The 21,520-nt window shown below is 36.7% G+C and overlaps 3 protein-coding genes across 3 annotated transcripts; all 3 read right to left on the minus strand.

The window, feature by feature from the left end:
- Positions 1–1,635: 1,635 nt before the first annotated feature.
- On the minus strand, positions 1,636–5,975 carry LOC130234904 (gamma-crystallin M2-like). The gene is made up of 4 exons (XM_056465235.1): positions 5,964–5,975; positions 5,626–5,868; positions 5,209–5,474; positions 1,636–1,654 (listed from the first exon to the last, which is right to left on the minus strand). The coding sequence occupies exons 1-4, from the start codon at positions 5,973–5,975 to the stop codon at positions 1,636–1,638; spliced, it is 540 nt and encodes a 179-aa protein (XP_056321210.1).
- Positions 5,976–13,277: 7,302 nt separating this feature from the next.
- LOC130234901 (gamma-crystallin M2-like) lies at positions 13,278–13,996 on the minus strand. The gene is made up of 3 exons (XM_056465233.1): positions 13,985–13,996; positions 13,640–13,882; positions 13,278–13,550 (listed from the first exon to the last, which is right to left on the minus strand). The coding sequence occupies exons 1-3, from the start codon at positions 13,994–13,996 to the stop codon at positions 13,278–13,280; spliced, it is 528 nt and encodes a 175-aa protein (XP_056321208.1).
- A 5,479-nt stretch (positions 13,997–19,475) lies between these two features.
- LOC130234649 (gamma-crystallin M2-like) lies at positions 19,476–20,201 on the minus strand. Its single transcript, XM_056464888.1, has 2 exons — positions 19,908–20,201; positions 19,476–19,748 (listed from the first exon to the last, which is right to left on the minus strand). The coding sequence occupies exons 1-2, from the start codon at positions 20,199–20,201 to the stop codon at positions 19,476–19,478; spliced, it is 567 nt and encodes a 188-aa protein (XP_056320863.1).
- Positions 20,202–21,520: the final 1,319 nt, after the last annotated feature.

Raw genomic sequence — 21,520 nt, forward strand, 5'->3', positions numbered from 1 at the left:
CTCCTGAGAGACTTTTAACCTGAAGTCGGAGTTAACCGGAAGTTAGCTCCGCCCCTGTTGAGTGCGCGCACAGCCAGACAGAGTGCGAGAGAACGCGATTGAATTTGAACGAGAGAGCGCGAGCTTAATAGATGTACACGGCTTAATATTCCAGCGATTATTAACAAATAACTTCATATTTATTTGATACTGTGAGAAACTATCAGTAATGCTTGACAGTTTGAGACCTAGCAACTGACAAAAGTGAGAGGAGACCTGACAAATCTATTATACTTTAACATCTATTCCCTCTGCTGCTATTCCTTTTTTTTCCCTTCTTTCATTATCATCTACATTTCTTCTTGGTAAGTTCTGATTCTTTACAAGATATGTATATTATTATTTTGAGTTCATATACTGTGAATTGTGATTAAAAACATTCAGAACATAAGTTACTTAAAAGTTTAAAAGCTCTAACTGTGAAATGTGAAGCAATGAGTGTGAAATGTGTGTATATAATTATTAAAGGTTTGTGATGTGTTCTAGTTGAAAAGTTTTATGGTTGAAAATGATTTATCCAGTGAAATGTGTATTAGATGGATGCTAGCTTTGCTAACTATGTACATAGACCACAATGTATTACACGAGCACATGGTGACTTAGCATATGTGTTCTGTGTCTGTGTGTGTGTGTTAATAATTTAGACACACAATTCAATTTAGGTTTAAGATGATTTATTCGGACAACTGAAAATAATGTTTTATTCGGCTTTGTTGTTTCAAGGCCGGGTTTTTTGTTTTTTTTGTTTGTTTCTTTTCCACTTTGAAGAGACGTGATTGAGAACTGTCCATCCTGAGCATTCTGTCCGGTTTGGACTGGTGAGCCACCCCATCAATTTGTGACTGGTGAGACACAAAGGGATCAGTCATCAAATCTGGTAGGATCGAACCATTTGATTTATATATTTTTTTTACTTTTGCTTCCTGGATTTTTGTGGATTATATATATTTTTTTCCCCCAATTTTTGGATTAAACTTTTCATCGTTGAGGAACATTGCTATATTTTTTTTTCAATTTTTTTGGCGAACTGAACTGAACGTTAAGAGCCCAGACTTTTAGTATCTGAGCCCTAACGGAACACTGGACTTTGATGTTTGAATTAAACTGTTTCCTATTTAATTTTCTGAACTGTGCATTTAACTTTTGACATCTTTATTTTGTGGTCTTATTATTCAAATTACTTGTGAAATTATATTTTGTTATTTCTGCACTTACTGCAAATTTTAAGTATCTGAGTGAGTTTATTATTACAGACAATTTATCAAAATTTCAGTGACTGGTTTATTCTCTTTTAAATTGTTTAATAGTGAAAGTATACTTATACATATTCTACTTACCTTTTTTTTTGCTCTTGAGTCGAATCCTTTTCCTTCTGATTGTTGGTCCAGGCGATTTCAAAGTGCTAAACTAGTAGCAAATCGAGCACCACTGAGTACGCGCTACATTATTACTTGTCTATAAATCACTAAATGGCCCAGGACCTCAATACATTACAGATATGCTCACTGAATACAAACCCAATAGATCACTCAGATCTTTAGGATCTTATAAAACTAGAAATTCCAAGAGTTCAGTCTAAGCAGGGTGAATCGGCTTTCAGCTACTACGCCCCTCACTGCTGGAATCAGCTTCCAGAAATGATCAGATGTGCTCCAACATTGGGCACATTCAAATCAAGACTGAAAACACATCAGTTTAGCTGTGCCTTTACTGAATGAGCACTGTGCTACGTCTGACAGATCGCACTATTGTGTCTTTCTTTTCTTTTTCATTCTTTTATAACCTGTTTTAACACATTTAATCTGTTTTTATCTGTTTAATCTTTTTTATTATTTGTTTTTTAATGCTTGTTTTTGTTTATTCCTGTTTATGTAAAGCACTTTGAATTGCCACTGTGTATGAAATGTGCTATATAAATAAACTTGCCTTGCCTAATAAATGTTCAAGCTACAGTGAACCAAATTCATTTATTTAATTAGATTACAATTCTATTGGTTAATCAAACATATTTAAGTTTTCAGTGTTTTGAGTTGATTCACATCTTAGATGTCATATTTTGTCTTAAATTTATATTTATTTTAATCATCAACTTTTTCACACAAAAAAAGACAGGCTATATTAAAATAAAACAAAAAAAATGGTGGGATGCAATGTCTTTGTCATCCAATTATTCGTTAAGATTTGTTCAAAACAGCTCATTCCATCATTAATTAAGTGACTTGATATGAATGACTCCCTCAAAGATTTCTTATTTACCTCATTTGTTAATGTCAGTGGTAATACATTTAAAACTTTGATTAAAATAGGAACAACATAAGAGGTGTAAAAAAAGTCTACATTGTGGTTGATAAAATACAGGGAAAGACATTGACTTAACAACTTGTTTGTTTTATGAGACCAAAAAGCTCAGACTCTCTCCTACTATAACATCTGTTCTGTGTACATACACAAGAACCCTAAGAGATTTGACGTCCACTTAATAAACAAATTTATAGCCTTCGCCTGGGTGACGCAGTGGCGCAGTAGGTAGTGCTGTCGCCTCACAGCAAGAAGGTCACTGGTTTAAGCCTCAGCTGGGTCAGTTCGCGTTTCTGTGTGGAGTTTGCATGTTCTCCCTGTGTTTGTGTGGGTTTCCTCCGGGTGATCCGGATTCCCCCACAGTCCAAAGACATGCGGTACAGGTGAATTGGGTAGGCTAAATTGTCTTGAGTGTATGAGTGTGAATAAGTGTATATGGATGTTTCCCAGAGATGGGTTGTAGCTGGAAGGGCATCCGTTGAGTAAAACATGTGCTGGATAAGTTGGCGGTTCATTCCGCTGTGGTGACCCCAGATTAATAGAGGGACTAAGCCTTAAAGAAAATGAATGAATGAATAGCTTCCGTCGTCTTTAAGCCAGTGATTGTGAAGCAGCAACCTCCAAGCATTTTGTTTTGGGTTGAAGGGCACACAATCCACACACAAATGACTGATTGGCACAACAGGCACACATGCAGACTCCAGGGGAGTTTTATTTTATGCAAAACTCTTACTTTCACAGTATTATTACTGTAGATTATGAGTGCATTCTGGAAAAATATTTGCTTTAAATCTAAAAGCAGTAGTAAATGAATTTAGTATGACTAAATGACTGTTGAAAACATCCCCACACCTCAGCAACAGCATTGCGAAAGACACATCATAAAGATGGAAAAAACACTTTAGTAGGTAGGTAGATTTTAATTTTTGACTTTTTAAATGACTGTCTACGTACATTGTGTTATGATAATATTTGCAATATATAAAGCCACATTTATGTTTCTATAAGAACATCTCAAACATTGAGTTAAGCTGTATTAACTGGTCTTTTCCTCTGGTCACACAGATGGCAGGGGCAGATTGGCGAGGAGACTTGGTGTGAGGATGAGACTCATAGGATAAGTTAAAACTCATGATGTGAGATGTGAGAAGACCTGAGAAGACAAAATGCTCTGCAGTAAAAGTCATGTTAAATTGTTTGCTCACTTTTAAAACACATGTAATCTCCTTATTTGTTTATACCAATGTTATCTGTAAGAAATAAAGATGTTTGAGTGGAATATTATTTTGTCATGATGTTAGATAAATGCTTCAGCTATGATGATGTGTGTTGTGCCATGGTGGGAGTTTTATTGATTTGTAATTTAATTGTAGTGATAGCATTCATTTTCACTACATCAGGTATCTGTCTGTGATGTAATGCCCTAGACGGCATTTCTGTGTAACATTTGTGTTTTTTATAGCTGTGACATCAATATGATGATATCAGTTTATGGTTTATGCCACTGAAGCCCTAGGCCTGAAATGCTTGGCCCATTCACTGTTTGAATGCACTTTATGGAAGTGCATTTGTGTAAGTGTTGTATATTTAAGTTCAATGTTCATTTTTTAATACATCATACAATAGACAAGGCTATTCAGATACATATAGTCAACCCAGGCTCATTATTGGTACATACCTTTCATACATTTCTGGACAGTGTGAAATCTGTCCCAGGTGGTACTTTTTTTTGCAGTTTTGTTTTGTGAATTCACCAGAGGCTGCTGTGTACACTTTTTTTAAATCTCAAATTTCTCTCACAAGTGTCATTTGTGCCTGATGTTCTGAGGCAGCTGATGAAAAAGGAGGTGTGGCACCTAACCCCACCCCTAAACCCAACCGTCATTGGGGGATGAGCAAATCGTACTAAATTGTACGAATTAGATTGTACTAATTAGCCACTAAATCAAAAAGTTCCGAATTGCCATGAGATTGTGTTGGAGTGACCGACCAACCAATCCCCCACCGACTCCCTTTCCTAAACTCAACCGCAAGAGTTTTCAAAAGCACCGCTTGACCCGATCACCCTTTTTCTTTAACCCAACCGACAGTGTTTTCAAAAGCAATCCAGAAAAAGAAAAGCCTGCCTGATTTTTACCATATTTTCAGATCTTACCACGTTCTCACCCTGTTATTTACTTCTTTATTTTATTTTTTGCATTTTGTTTTTATTTTACCTGTTTTCTGGAACTGTTCTTCGCTGGACTCCAACCCCATCATTGTGGTCAACTCCTCTCTGGTAACAGGAGAAAAGCCATCTGCGGTATCATGACGCTTTGTATAGTTCATTTTAAAGACAAAATGCAGCCATACATAGCTCTTGCTACATAATTCGTGCTCTCAAGAAATGTATATGGGGTACGATTTCACAACGAGCCTGTGTTGTATACAGTGTATATAAGTGTGAATAATACTGAATTAATTAATGAAAGACTTTAAATGTTTGTCACTCGCTTTGATGAAATCAGACCTAGCAATAGTTCAGAAAGCTAAAAATGTAATAAAAGTGTTATAAAAATTGTAAATGCAGACAGTTATCTTTGAGGGTTGTGTTTGGAAGTGAGTATAAAGTTAGGAGATGATAGAAAATACCATTAAATGATTTCTCATAGTGATAGTGAAAGTACATGTGTATGAGAAAAAATTGTGCTGGTGAATACATTTTATTGACTAGGACAGTTAGTACTGCAGATAGTGATGCAAAATGAATGTAATGAAGACTTTGTAGTAAATACAACAAAGACGTTGTGTTTTTGTGGAATACTAATTATCAAGACACAATGTTTACTTTTGTTAAGAAATTATTTTATTGGTACTATGGAAAACTAGTACCAGGAGTGCATGATACGCCTCATGCTCATGAACCTCATGCCACCAAAGTTGCTGAAGTTCCTGTACTCTCCAGGTCCGAAGTACCACATCCTGCCTCTGTAGTTGGCCTGCTCATACATAAGCCAGTGGCCGTCCATCACATGGCAGGACTGGCAGTGAGACATGCGGTAACGGTCCATGATGTTTTCACAGTCATCCATCATCTCGTACATCTGACCTCCAAAGTTCTCCCTCTCGTAGATCCTCATTCTGTAGGATCCCCTGTACTGTAGTGGGAAAAAAGTAATTAATTGTGTTTTGTCTGGCCCAACTCAAGTGCAAAAGTTTCTAAATAAATCAAAACCAACAGTATATTTTTGAAAGACTTTTATCTCTAGCTTCTATATTAATTCAATGCAATATATTGATGGAACTCACCATGGGGATCATACGGCAGGACCTGATGCAGTTGTTCATTCCAAACATAGACATGTAATCAGCATACTCTCCCCTCCTGAAGAAATATCCACTTCCCATGTAGTTGGGCTGATCGTACATCATCCAGCAGCCACTCTCCACTCTGCAAGAGTGACAACGGCTCATGTAGGAGGAGAAGTCACCACAGTCTCCCATACACTCATAAGAGCGACCCTGGAAGTTCCTGTCCTCGTAGAAGATGACCTAAAAATTCATAGTTAGCATTTATTGGATTATATTTATATGAATGCGATTAAAAATGAGTATTTCACTGAATGTAAATGTTAGCTGGAGTTTACCTTGCCCATCATGGTTGCGTTGGTTGTTGTTCAGTGGTTCCACAGGGGAGAAGCTGAAGCTGATTCTGCTTGTTGACTGACTGCTACCTGTGCTTTTATATAAGGCCAAGACTAAAGAGTACACTATGTCTATTGTCTGTCAGTTCCTGACTTTGCAAGTTTAACACAACAAAGGCTTATTATGTATTTATACTACAGGACTGTTGAATGCTTAATTCTGAGTGGTTGATGAACATTCTCAGGTGTACAGTAATTTTTAGAAAAATTAAGAGCTAAAGTAGCTTCAGGCAAGTCCCACATTATACAGTTCCATATCACAGAGCCATATCACTGATATCTGTTACTTCAAAGGTTTGTTTTAAACATCAGTTTAGCAAATAAATGTAAATGGATAGAAATGGCAGCCTATTTTCATGTTTTGCCACAAATTTAAGTTTTATCAACTACTGAAAACTACTCTCACTCTCCCGCTTTCTCCCATACAAACACACACACACACACAAAATGGAAACATACAGACGTGTTGTCAGTTTTATTCAGCATATTTTTATCAGTAAAGCATTTCTGACCAGTAAAGTATAGTGCAAATAGTTTCACTCTTACTACAACTTAGTTTCCTATCAGAGGCTCAAGTCTCTGTAACAAATGGCACTTTCCTTATACTTAAATTTTAGATTCACAATTAGTGAATAAAGAGCTTAAACATGCTGTAAGTTAAGGAAAATCCATAGAAATCCATAGAAAACATTAACAAATATAAAAGACATCTTAATCAATTAAAAACATGGGCACACATGAAAACACACGCATATATTCATTCATTCATTTTCTTTTTCGGCTTAGTCCCTTTATTAATCTGGGGTCGCCACAGCGAATGAACCACCATCACTGGGAAACATCCATATACACTTATTCACACACACATACACTACAGACAATTTAGCCTACCCAATTAACCTGTATCGCATGTTTTTGGACTGTGGGGGAAACCGGAGCACCCGGAGGAAACCCACGCAAACGCAGGGAGAACATGCAAACTCCACACAGAAATGCCAACTGACCCAGCCGAGGCTCGAACCAGCGACCTTCTTGCTGTGAGGCGACAGCACTACCTACTGCGCCACTGCATCGCCCACACGCATATAAACAGCACTAAAAAAACTGATAAAATGTCTTTAGTTTGACAGCATTCTCACAACATGTGCACATACAGAAACACAATGTAAATGTGTCAGGAGACCCCCAAAAAGTGACAAACCCAGTTATAAGGTCTATATATATATTAATGGACCGGACAGTAGAGATTGACAGAAAAGTGTTGGGAGCAGAGAGAGGAGAAAGATTGGCATAGGGCCTCGAGGCGGGAATCGAACTCGGGTCACCGTGAGCACCCGAATGCATGTGTCGATATGTATGTGTTTTCTTAACCTGCAGCACGTTTCTGTACTTGCATGTGTTGTGAGAATTTTTGTGTGCATGTCAAAATGTTTTCTCAATCTGTTAGTGTTTTTTTTATTTGTATTTGTTTTCTTAACTTGCAGGGAGTTTGAGCTCTCTCAGCCACCAATATAAACTTCTGTAATTCAATCATAAATAATCTCTTTCTCATAACTTTATTAATCACAGCATTAGTCTGCTATAAATTGCTAAATCATGTTTTACCAACTCAAAACTTATGTTTAGCCATAGAAGCTTGAGATAAGATGTGCTTTACCTCATAGCTGTAAATGGACTATATGCACAGATAGTGTTTTTAGCCAACAATAAACTTATAGTGAAAGGTTTATGCAAATATTTTCAGTTTCGTAAGGTTCCTTTTATAGCATGGATGATGGTAGACTTAAGCGTTCATTTAGTTCAAGCATAAAATGAGATGAAAAACTGTGTAGATGCTAGCACCGTCAGTAGCAGCAGTCCAGCCCAGAAACTCCATTAAAAATACTGAGGTAATGGAATTTAATGCGGTGTTTCTTGTCCAGTCTGAGACCCACTTTATTTTGTAGTTCAATCAGGCTGTGAAGATCACTGATTTTTAAAAAAATCTTAAACATGGCGATTTTGTAATTCTGTGACAGTTCATCGGCAGCACTTGGGCTGGCTGACTGAATTTAAAAGTCTGTGTGCATATACCCCATTGTTCCTTTATTTTTGTTTAATATTTAATGGGACTACATTTAAAGACTTCATTTAAAGTTATTTTTCAAAGTGCATTAAATATTTGAAAAATTTTAGTAAAGGTATTACCAGCAATACATACTGTTATTATATTGTGTATCCTCTGTATTGTTATCTGAAGTCATTTTTAAAAATCATATTTATCCCAACTATTTAGTGCATCCAGAAAGTATTTGAAGAGTTCAGATGCAAAAGCCGCTAATCACCATTTCCACCAAAAATGAGATAATGACTTTGAGTGAATGCTTTAGGCACGTACTACATGTTCAACAAATAGTTTTGTTTCAAATCATCTAAATCACGGAATCAGAGCATTCAGAAATAACAGTTTGTTTAAAAAAGCCACTAAACGCCACTTTCCTTTGACAGCAAAAGCCGCTATATCCCGAGAGCTAATATGACGGCACAAATCGAATCATATGTTTTCAATGTAACTGTGTGCTGATACGCTGGCTTTTATGGGGAGATTTTTTTTATGGTTTATTCTGCTTTTGATTTCGGAGTTTGATGAGCTGCACGAGCCTGTCCAACTGTCAGTGAATGGCAAATGAAAATGTCCCTTACCTCAAAACTGTACGCCTCACTGTGCATATTGAGAAATAGTAAACACACTGTACAGTCGGAAGTGTAGCATGCATTCATAACGTTTGTTTGCACAACCTTGAATGAGTCCGATTTACAATATATTCAACAGCAACTTCATTTCACGAAAGACAAAGTTAAGATGCTGTTCTTTTAATCTGCATGGGTGCTAACAGGATAAACAAGAGATGAAAAAAAGACCAAGACCTTGAGTATAGTGAGGATGATTAAATGACAGATTCTGAGAGACATACTCTTTTTTGCACAGTAGGCCTACCTTGTGGTTTATTTGCTAATGCAAGCTATGTTTTAAAAGATAAATATAATGTATAATACTATACTTTACTTATATTACTTTAATAAATTAAATAATTGTTATTAGTAATGGACAATGCACAGATATTGATGTTGCACAATGTTTTTACACTACATTATTTGAATCTAACAAGCTCTAACACGCTACAGAGCACTGCACACCAGAACAGCCCGACACAGAAACAGTTTCTTCCCTCAGGCAATCCATCTCATGAACACTTGATGATAATAATTGTGGAACCAACATCACTACTTGCCATACACTTTTATACACATATACACTTATTTAACCACACACTTACATGCCAATTTTTACATAACAGCTGCACATATAACGTTGTATATAGTAATAAACACGTACATACACTTGTCAATCTGTATATTTGCACTCACTACTTACTTCTATTTTTTTTAAAATATATTTATTATCTGTTTTTGTCCTGTCTCTGTTATCCTGTTGCACTGTAGAAGCTCTGTCACGAAAACAAATTCCTCGTATGTGTGAACATACCTGGCAATAAAGCTCTTTCTAAAGCTCTTTCTGATTCTTGTTTACATTGCTCTACTTACATTAAATTCAAATCCCAAATATCAGAAATGACAAGAGATTGTTAGAATTTATTTAATGTCAATTTTAATGTTAAAATTGACATTGATTAATAGACATTGATTAATTGACATTGATTAACATTGATTAATGCACTTGACAGATTTCATTCATTCATTTTCCTTCTGCTTAGTCCCTGGTTTATCAGGAGTTACCACAGTGGAATGAACCGCCACTTACTTGACTGATGTATTTTTAACTTCAGGTGGTCTGTGTAAAGTGTTTTATGTTTGATAAAATAATCTCTAATTGCATCTTTAGTGGTTTTTCAACTCATTACACTGTCTTGTCTCAATAGGTGGACAATAGGGTTTTGCATAAAAATCACTGGTGGATTTAGCTGGTTTAGACGCAAAAGAAAATTTACCTTGTTAAAAAACTGAGAATTGTCTATAGTGACATGAAAAAAGGGTATTTTATTTACTAGCTAATAACCTTGTCATTACATATCAAATGAAACTTCTGAACCTAATCAGAGGCTGATAGAAAATGCTCATTTACAAGAAAAGAGATCTAATGGATTTAGAGGGTTTTGCATCTAAACTCTTCATTTACAGCTATTCAAATTTTCCATTATTTATTATGTTCCAAAATTCCTTGTTCCAAAATGGATTCAGTTAATTATTTTCACAATTTTACAAATAATACATCATAATGAAAATATGAAAGAAGTTTGTTGGAAATATTTGAAATTTTTTCAAAATGTAAAAGCACATGTACATAGGTATTCATGGCCCTTGCCATGGCACTGAAAATTGAGCTAAGGTGCATCCAGTTTCCCCTGATAATCCTTAAACTGGATTAAACAACTTCATTGGAGCCCACCTGTGATCAATTCAGTGGATTGGACATGGTTAGAAAGACATTCACCTGTCTATATAAGGTCCAACAGTTAACAGTGCATGTCAGAGCACAAACCAATCCAATATTGTACAATAAAGTGCCACCCATTGGCCTAACAATAGTATCCAATGGTGTGGGTAAATGCTAAATTCTCGTGCTGAAATTTATTTTTATGCTTCTGTAAAATTAACTTCATGGTTAATAATTTGATAATATTTTTGTTTCATTTCAATCTGACTCCAATCTGACTTGTTGTAATGGCAGAATAATTGATCTACTAGATGTAAATAATTTCAGAAGAATTCAAAATTCTTACTCACTCAATAACTTTCCTTCGGTGTAGTCCCTGCTTTATCAGGGGTCACCAGAGTGGAATGAACTGCCAATTACTCTGGCATATGTTTTACCAGCGGATGCCCTTTCTGCCACAACCCAGCACTCAGAATACAAACTTTAGTGCTGGGAAACACACTCTCCCATTCATCCAAATTAATTCATCCAATTAACCTAAATTACATGTCTTTGGACTATAAGGGAAATCAGAGAACTTGGGAGAAACCCATACAGACACAGGGAGAACATGCAAACTGCACACAGAAATGCCTTCTGGTTCAGCCGGGACTCAAACCAGCAACCTTCTTGCTGTGAGGCAACTGTGCTAATCACTTAGCCACCGTGCAGCTGAATCCAAACTAAATCATGTATAATGATTAAATTGTCACGTAAGAATGCATAATGCCAATTACTTAATTAAAACATAAGCTGATTCAGAAGTGAGATTTATTTATGTATTTATTTATAAATTAATTTCGAGAGGAGCACGTGCTTATGATGATCATTGCTGGTCCCGCATTATCTAACGTATGATTTACTAATCAAATGATTCCTAAGTCACTATTACTAAAAATGAGTTTCTTACTTCAGTTGTCTTCGCCTTTGTCTTTGTCTATCTAAGTTGGCACTATAGTCGAGCTCTTAACCAGCAGTAAATCTCTACATAGCAATTCCTAATTTGTCATTAGCCCTAAATAAGGGGGAGTTCTGGAGACCTATAGTACCTGAACTCAAACTACTCTCTTGCCCTGCAAACAGGAGGGAGCCCTGGGCTCAAGGATCTTAAAAACTCAGGGCTCTCTCCTGAGACAGCATTCGAAATTCGATTTATAATGATTCATAAGCTAAATATGAACTCATATCATAAGATATCATAAGATTTTGAGATGCATACCTGACCAAGAAATCCCAGTATCCAAAAGAAAATTTAGCACTTTTTCAGACATAAAAGGAAAAATACTGTATGAAATATACCATGTATATACATATATATACATATATAAGTACAAATGAAATATACCATGGATATCAGCATGGGTTTTCAGTTTGTTGAGTAAGGGGAAGTAGAGGGGAAATAGGGGTACTCAGGATGAGTGATTGGGAGAGCTGAACAAATGACATTTTTTTATAGATCTCAGATTAGAAAAGTTTTGTTTTGTTGCATGGTATTTGTTTTATGAATTGTTGAGTTCAATCCCATTCTTATAATACAGATATGTAAATATGCGTTTGTGTGAGTTTCTTCCGGGTGCTCCGGTTTCACACACAAGTCCAAAGACATGCGATACAGGTGAATTGGGTAAGCTAAATTGTCCGTAGTGTATGTGTGTGAATGGAAGTGTATGGGTGTTTCCCAGTGTTGGGTTGCAGCTAGAAGGGCAACCACTGTGCAAAACATGCTGGATAGATAAAGGCACAGATTAATAAAAGGACTAAGCCGAAAAGAAAATGAATGAATGAATGAATTTAACTGTCCACAGACGTGGACACCATGTAATAAAGGTATAAAATGAGACATAGTCACATCTGAAAATATGGAATGTTGTGCTTCCTTTTAACTGAAATGTTATACTATTTATATCAGTTCTAATTGTATTGTAATAACAATAAAGCTTATTAAAGGAACAGTAACTGTAATTTCATAAATGCGAAAACATATTAGCAATATGGGCCAATTTTGGAAAACACTTATTGTATTAGAAAACACTGATTATAACAACTTATAATTTCATCCATATTCTGCTTCATGTTGAATCACTGCAGATATAGTATATTAACATCTAAAATAAAACAGCATAGATTAAGTTACAATTATTCTTACAATTAAGCCAGTTATTCTCTTCTCTTTTCACAGCAAATGACATTTTTACTGCTGATATTTGGTGCCAGATAATCAGGAAGTGATGATGTTGTTCGCTTTGACTCGTTGGATGGAAACGCTGCTTTATTCGCACGACTTTTAAGCAATAAAACTGTTTTGCGTATAAAGTTATTTCGCATTTTTGGTAGGAAACATAGCTATTGTCTGCCATCTTTGATTAATGATGTAATCAAGTAACAAATATTAGTAATGGACGATAGTAGCCACTGTTACTACTTTGCTGTCAATCTACTGAAACTGCACTCAGTTGTTCGGAGAAAATTATGATAAATCAAGTTAAATTAAATGTATTTTAATTATGTGGATGTTTCCCAGCACTGTGGGTTGTACTCTCAGTGCTGGTTTGTGACAGGAATGGCGTCCACAGGTAAAAGTTATGCTAGAGTAATTAGTGGTTCATCCAAATGTAGTGACTCCTGGTAAAGCAGGGAATAAGCCAAATGACAGTGAGTGAGCTTTTTTAGTTCAGGTGTATTTCTGTATGCATTAGTCAGGAAAATGTATGTGGTATTCAATGTCAAAGCACAAAGTTGGTGACAATTTATTTTATTTAAACATTACTAGTACATCAGGGACACTAGTACCAAGAGTCCATGATACGCCTCATGCTCATGAACCTCATGCCACCATAATTGCTGAAGTTCCTGTACTGTCCAGGCCCGAAGTGCCACATCCTGCCTCTGTAGTGGGGCTGGTCATAAAAGAGCCAGTGGCCGTCCATCACATGGCAGGACTGGCAGTGAGACATGCGGTAACGGTCCTGGATGCTGTCACAGTCATCCATCATCTCATACATCTGACCCATGAAGTTGTCCCTCTCGTAGATCCTCATTCTGTAGGATCCCCTGTACTGTAGTTAAAGAGAAGTCAATTTAGTGTCATATTTTTGTCTAAACCAAATAAGCAAATAAATGCATTAAATAATTAAATAAATCTTACCATGGGGATCATACGGCAAGACCTGATGCAGTTGTTCATTCCAAACATAGACATGTAATCAGCATACTCTCCCCTCCTGAAGAAATATCCACTTCCCATGTAGTTGGTTTGGTCATACATCATCCAGCAGCCACTCTCCACTCTACAAGAGTGACAACGGCTCATGTAGGAGGAGAAGTCACCACAGTCGCCCATACACTCATAAGAGCGACCCTGGAAATTCCTGTCCTCATAGAAGACGACCTGAAAATTCAAAGTTGTTGTTTTAGTTGTTTAAATTAAAACATTCAAAGTCAAATAAGTGTAGTTTAACCGTATGTAAATCTCAGCAGGAATGATGTTTACCTTGCCCATCATGGTTGCGCTAGATGATCCTTGCGGTTCCACAAAGGAGACTCTGAAGCCAATTCTGCTTGTTGACTGACTGCTGTCACCTGTACCTTTATACTAGGCCAAGACTAAAGACTACATAGTAGCTATTGTTAGTCAATTCCTGACTGTGCAAGTTGGCACAGAGGCCATCATAGGACCAAAATACATTCTTTTGTCATTTTCCTGTCGATTGTTCTTTAGAATATTTCTGACCCTACACTTGTGGAAGTAATTTACTAGGTTTTTTGTACAAATGTTCAAATGTCTGTCTGGATGTTTAGTCTACTGACTTTTCAGCATCTGTGTGGGAATATGATATAATCTAGTTATTATATGGATGAAGGGTTTTCTCCTGTAATTGGTGAAATAAAATAGTTAGAAATAGTTGAATAATAAGAGTTGAGCACATGGAAATAATATACCATAAGCCTCAAACATCAGTAATTATGTTTCCTTCCACCTATTTTTATGCGTCTTTTGGATATGCGCATAAAAATCGTTTGATGGAAAGGCCATGATGCACATAAATCTTGAAAATGAGCATAAAAAAACATATGCGCATAATTGAGTAGGATAAACTTTTTATTCAATGAGAAAAGATGTGCATAAAATGAGATGCAAACACTTTTACCAAACAAATACCAGTATGCGCATTAAAAAAGGATATGGTTTTTTGTTTTAAGAGATCATGTGATGATAAAAATTTGTATGAATAGACAAACCAGCAGGCTGAGCACATTGTAAAACATCTGAAATGTTGTTTTGGTCATTCTAAAACGCCTTAACCATGTTATTATATTATCATCTCAGAACTTTCAAGCGCATCTGTGCTCCGCGTCTCACGCCTTCAAATGCCATCACACGTTCATTGCGTGTCAGCATTGTCTTCTGAGGCACAAGTCATTTATTAATAAGGAGTAGATTGACGCAGTTTCTCCTACTGCAGCAAATTCTGTTTTTACTGTTGATATTTGGTGCCAGTTAATCAGAAAGTGTCAATTTTGGATGGAAATGCTGCTTTATTCGCACATCTTTTATGTGATTATTCCAGTTTTCCAAATAAAGTTAATTTGCATGTATGGATGGGAAAATAGCAATTTTTTGTTTTCTATAAATCTTATTTAAACAAAAGATCACAGAAAAATATGAGTCAGAGCATAACACTGACCACTACATAACGCTTTGTATCATTAACATCCATGCCTTACATTTGGCTGGCTACAATGTTTCATAGTGGGATGACAATCATAAACATAAGGAAATATGTTTTAAGTTTGAGGTGGTTTAACATATTTCCTATGTACCCACATGACAAAATGCTATTGTAATTTATAGTAAATACTATGATGCATTTGAACCATACTACATGCTCAAATATCTAAAAATTTCCCAAATCAAGAGCCATTTTATATAGTAAAGCAAAAAGTTTTTTCCTTAAAGGGAACATAGTTTACCTCTTTTTTATGATTTAAGATTAATATTATGGTTCTTCTGAGTGTGCCAGTTTAGGTTCAGTTCAAAACACAATTCAGATTTTTTTGTTATAATGTGTTAAAAAGTGTCATGTTGGGGGCGTGTCCACAGTTCGCTGATTTATGGGTGTGTTGCTTCACATGTAAATTAGTTTCGGCTTCCCGCCAACGTAACAAGGGGGCGGGGCCATGAGCTCACCCGCTCTGCGTTTGCAACAGAGTCTGACAGGCAGACGGAGAAGGAGAGAGAGGATCACCATTCAGTCGTACATGTACGACTCTGACACAGACCAAGCAGAGAGTACAAAATCATTTGTGTCTTTGTACAGTTTTACAGCCAACTGTGTGCTAGTTTCAAGTGCCGAGCTTGTACACAGAAACTAATAACCATGCACACTGAATTAACTTTGACTGAGGCACCGGATGCACCGCTCGAAGCCGCGACACGGCACACCAGACACTCTCTGTGGCGGACCAGAAGCATGAAGTGTCCCGAATCGTTGCGCCACGCATTTTTGAATTCTAAACATAGGTTTCTGCAGTGGTCCGCGGCACCCAGCCGTCGACTTGAGTGTACCCTGATAGAAACCTATGATTAGAATTCTAAAATGCATGCTAGTTAAGATCACAGGGAGCTTCTGGGATCGCGAGAAATGCAAACGGCTGAAGTATAAGGTACACTCAATGAGAACTACACATGTTTGCAAACCTACCTAAAGATACAACCAATAATTCTGATTAGAGCGATAATGTGGAGAATATTGCTCTTGTGTTGAGCCCAAGGAGCCTTGCATCTAAAAATAGAGCTAGGGTGTTCCTTTAGTGATATTGCTTCGTCTTACGCTGAATTGACGTAAATTAACAAACTGAGGATATGATGACACGCCTGTCAATCAATATTGGTGGGCGGGGGGACCGCTCTCCTACGTCAGGTAGCGGTCGATTTGAAAACAGCTCCAATTGTTCCACCGTTTTTTATGTTGTTAAATTGAAAAAAAAGCACTGGGTGTGCTTATATCACCCCAATTTGACAGTCTATACACCATACATGCACAAATGTCTGTCCAAACAGCTTGGAAAGTAGATTTTTTACCATAGGTGCCCTTTAAAACAAGCAAAATGCTTGAATTAATCTGTTGTGGTAATTGCACAGTTGATACGGTAACACAACAACCATAGTAATATAAGTAAATCACCCAGTATTACCAAATCATCCTTTCTACATCAATATTATACTATAATACACCACAGTTTTCTCTTCAGCAACTCTGAGGTATTAATAAGTAACTCGTGAAATCGAATCATAGAATCTCATTACAGCTTGTCAGAATGTTAAATATAGGAAAGAGTGGTTATAAATTCGTTCAGCTTTTTAAATAAATATATTATTCCCAGAATTATAGTTTGAGCCTGTATTTCAACAACACACAACTTCAGTTGTTCGCACTGCATGATTTGATGAAGTTGTCTATTCATTTTCACACTGCAAGACATGGGGTTGCTGCTGTATTCACACTGCACAATGGATCAGCGACAGGAGGATACACACAGCATGACTACAAGCACTGTTTTGCTTCCAATTCTGGGCATTTGTCTGTGATTTCACAACCTGTTGGCAGGTGAAAATCAGGGCTAAAATCTGAACTTCTTATTAGAAGCAAGCTATGTTATCAGATTGCTAACAGAGCTCATTTGCTCCTAGTTAATGTGACTTTCTACAACACTTAATTTGAAACAATTATCATTTGACAAGGCATATGATCAATTTGTTAAAACAATGAAGTATTATTTTTTTGCATGTGTGTGCGTAAGGCTATGTGAACATCAGAATCTGACAGGAGCATGAGAGCATTAATATTCATATCACTTGCAAATAAGGTAAAACAGCAAACCAATTGCTAGGGTTGTAAATAGACATGTAAACAGTTTCTGGAGAATATTTTGCACTTACCTAATCTTCATATCTTCTATGTCGGAATCAGAGAACAGTTTAAACATATTAACATGCTTATGCACTTACGAACTTCTTTTGTATATCATCCTTAGTCTTCTTTGCCTCCTGCTTCCTCAGTGGTGTCAATGTCATATGGTGTTTTGCAATTCTTCTTTTTAACTTTGCTCAAATTTAGCGTGGATTTACAGCCAAATCTGCAGGCCGACATTACCCAAGATTAAAAGAGTGGAGTAGAATGGACACTAGGGAGGAGAAACCCAATCTTATAAAGAAATGTAACTATTTACGTATTGTCAGAAAATTGGCTAAATAATATGATTTCATTCAAATGAAAATATACTGTGAGCCGATGGAGTTTTGTTTTTTGGAATGTCTGTGAAACAAAGCACAAGTTTATTGAACTCTGCGAACAGTAGGAGGACAATTTAACTTTCTTCATTTTCCAGTGGGATGGAGACAACTTTTTCCCAACAGACAAAATACAGTATTGAACACTGATTTATTAAATTTAGTTAAATTTACTGATTTAACAATAAATTAAGGGTTAACATTCAACCTCATTAAAGTAAATCAAACGCCAAATTAAAGTAAACTTGAAAACTTTTGATTATTTGCCTTAATAAGCCTTATTTGGAAATCAAAGGAAAGGATTCGGAGACCTAAAAAAACAAACAAAAGAGTGACAAAATTTAGAAACATTAATTAAAGGTTCAGTAGGGGATTGTCTTCAGAAATTAGTTTTTTAAGCTCATTGAAAATCTCTTTATATCGTAATAGCAATCATTAAATTAAGTAGTCCAAATGTATTTATATGTTTAATATTCTGTGTAAGGTGTAGGACAAAGAAAAGTTTGTCAATCAAAACATTCAGTCCGAACATTACTGTCCTCTGTACACACTGTTTGCGCAGAAAGCCTTAAATCATTGGTGCATTCGCGGAAAAGGTTCAGACAGAGAGCAATGTTGTTGTGAGGCATGGTTTTGGATGTTGATTTGCTTTCAGAGCTTTCAGGCTAATGTTAGCATTTTCCAATATCTCCTATTGTACCTTTAATGGAACTTACCTATTTATCCTGTTAAAACAAATATGAGAGTTGTGAGTTGAATCAAGATTTGTGTCTGGGTCACTTCACTGTTGTTGTGGCATATTTTTCAGTATTGGCTCAGTGGGTAGCACTGTCGTCTCACAGCAAGAAGGTCGCTGGTTCAAGTCCCGGCTTAGTCAAGTCCCGGCTGGGTCAGTTGGCATTTCTGTGTGGAGTTTGCATGTTCTCCCCTCATTCGAGTGGGTTTGTGCTCCGGTTTCCCCCACATTCCAAAGACATGCATTATAGGTGAATTGAATAAACTAAACTGGTCATAGTGTATGAGTGTGTGTGTGAATGTGTGTATGGGTGTTTCCCAGTACTGGGTTGCAATCAGACGGGCATCCGCTGCATAACACATGCTGGAATAGTTGGTTTATTCCGCTGTGGTGATCTCTGAAAAGAGACTATAAGCACTACACATGCAAAGTACACTAAAACTAAAGAGAATAGAAACCATGAAATTGATTTGGTAGTCATATGCCTAACCTTCCTTCTTTTTTGTGATGTATATTCACTTTTGTCTAAATCCTTCATCCTTTCAAATACAGATGTCCAGTTGTCTTTTTCACAAAACAAATTGCTACTAGTACTGCCTTCATGAACATGCATCAGTCTAGCCTACAGTATACAATGCATAGTGACCATAAAATCTTTTTATATCTGTGTAATAATAATTATTATTATTATTTATTTTTGTTATTTATTTATTCATTTATTTTGTGCACATAACACTTTGGTGCATGGACGTGATGTTCATGAATATACTTTTGTTTTTCAGTATAAATAAACTTTAACCGCTTAATAGTCGTGCAAAATTGGCATGAAAAATAGCAATTGAGTGTTTGTGTTGTAAAATAACTTAATGAACTATAATAAAAATAACTGAATATTTAAGTTATACAATCAGGCAAATAATTAATTTAGACAAATTTTAATGAATCCTTGGAACATTAGTAACATGAATCCATAATCCGCCTCATGCTCATGAATCTCATGCCTCCCATATCTCTGAAGCTTCTGTACTCTCCAGGCCTAAAATACCACATCCTGCCTCTGTAGTGGGGCTGCTCAAACATGAGCCAATGGCCATCCATCACATGGCAGGACTGGCAGTGAGACATTCGGTAACGGTCCTGGATGCTGTCACAGTCATCCATCATCTCGTACATCTGACCTCCAAAGTTCTCCCTCTCATAGATCTTCATTCTGTAGGATCCCCTGTGCTGTAGTTTGAACAGAAGCCAGTCATATTTAAGTTGCACGTGCAGAAATTCTCAGAAATGTTTTTTAATAGTGTTAAAATGTTACAATAAATATGTTTTTTTTTTCAAAGGCTATTAAAGTTATGAGAATATTTGCAAATTCATAAATAATATACTGACCATAGGGATCATACGGCAGGACCTGATGCAGTCATTCATTCCAAACATAGACATGTAATCATCATAGTCTCCCCTCCTGAAGAAATACTGATTTCCCATGTAGTTGGAACGATCATACATCATGAAGCAGCCGCTCTCCACTCTGCAAGAGTGACAGCGGCTCATGTAAGGGGACATGTCAGCGCAGTCTCCAGTGCACTCATAAGAGCGACCCTGGAAGTTCCTTTCCTCGTAGAAGATGACCTGAAAAGACAACGTTAGTAATTTAGCCACAAAAACAACTAGTACCTCCATAAATGTTTTGCATTTTATAATATCTCTTTTCATCAACTAAATGAATCTCATTTATCTACATATAGTTTGTAATTCTTTTATTTTTAATTCATCTAAAATTGTTCAGTTAGTGAGTTGTTGAACCTGTTAGATTGCATAACTTACTCTGGCCATAGTCACAGTTTTGCTAGTTGCTCCTCAGGACCGAGTGGTTGTGTCAGCTACACTGACACAGTCCCTTTGAAGCGCTCACTTTTATACCAAAGAATATGTACCCTGCATTGTGGGTAAGCTCCTGACCCAGCAAAATACATGGTGGCTCTCCATGCAAAGTGAGATCCATAGAGATATTTGTCAGCATGACTGCTACAGTAAGTGTGCCACACAGTTTCCATTTTCCATTTTTTTTCTCTTGCATCTCTGGATTTTTTTTTATTTTGCAGTCAAGTTTAGATTGGCTGTCAATTTCCTCTATAATCTGTGCTACACAAGCTTCTAGTTTAGTATTTTCCTGTAGCAAACGTTATTTCATTCAGTTGCTGTTTAATTATATTGTAAAATGATTCGTTGTATGCAAATTCTGTTAAAATTTCTTGATGTTGAGTTTCAGAGTAGCTTTGTCCTGTTTTGGGACACTTTTTCCACATGAAAGGAAACTGTTGCATATAATATTGTGTATTAACTATCATGATGCTGCATAAACAGCCTGCGTGATATGAGATTCCATAATTTTATGCCGGCAGCTAGCTCTCTGCAACTCTCCCATGTTTGCCCACTGAAGCTAAGCAGGACTGCCTGGTCAGTACCTGGATGGGAGACCACATTGGAAAGCTAGGTTACTGCCGGAAGTGGTGTTAGTGAAACCAGATGGGGGCACTCAATCTGTGGTCTGTGTGATCCTAATGCCCCAGTATATTGATGGGGACTCAATACTGCTCAGTGAGCGCCGTCTTTCGGATGAGACATTAAACCGAGGTCCTGACTCTCTGTGGTCATTAAAAAAAAATCTCAGGATGTCCTTCGAAAAAGAGTAGGGGTTTAACCCCAGCATCCTGGTCCAATTTGCCCACCAGCCTCTGTCCATCATGCCCTCCTAACCATCCTCATATCATAATTGGCTTCATCACTATTTCTCATCTCCACCAATCAGCAGGGGCCTCGTGTATCAATGATGCGAACGCACTAAAACTTTGCATACGCCAGATTTCACGCTCACGTTTGGATTTACTAATGATGAAATTAACGTGAGAATGTGTGTTGGTCCACACCAACTTAATATCTGGCGTACGTGTATTTCTTGTGTGTGTTTGTTTTATTTCCATTGGCGGCTTCTAGAAGCA

Source organism: Danio aesculapii, chromosome 9 (assembly GCF_903798145.1).
Source record: "Danio aesculapii chromosome 9, fDanAes4.1, whole genome shotgun sequence".
Lineage (NCBI taxonomy): Eukaryota > Metazoa > Chordata > Actinopteri > Cypriniformes > Danionidae > Danio > Danio aesculapii.

What these genes read in the sequence shown, in the direction of transcription:
- LOC130234901 (XM_056465233.1), bottom strand. An exon ending in CTTGCCGTATGATCCCCATG is followed by an intron (nt 13,551 to 13,639) that starts GTAAGATTTATT and finishes CTTTAACTACAG; the next exon opens with TACAGGGGATCCTACAGAAT.
- LOC130234904 (XM_056465235.1), bottom strand. An exon ending in CCTGCCGTATGATCCCCATG is followed by an intron (nt 5,475 to 5,625) that starts GTGAGTTCCATC and finishes TTCCCACTACAG; the next exon opens with TACAGGGGATCCTACAGAAT.
- LOC130234649 (XM_056464888.1), bottom strand. Translation starts at nt 20,201, where the DNA reads ATGGAGGTACTAGTTGTTTTTGTGGCTAAATTACTAACGTTGTCTTTT. An exon ending in CCTGCCGTATGATCCCTATG is followed by an intron (nt 19,749 to 19,907) that starts GTCAGTATATTA and finishes TTCAAACTACAG; the next exon opens with CACAGGGGATCCTACAGAAT.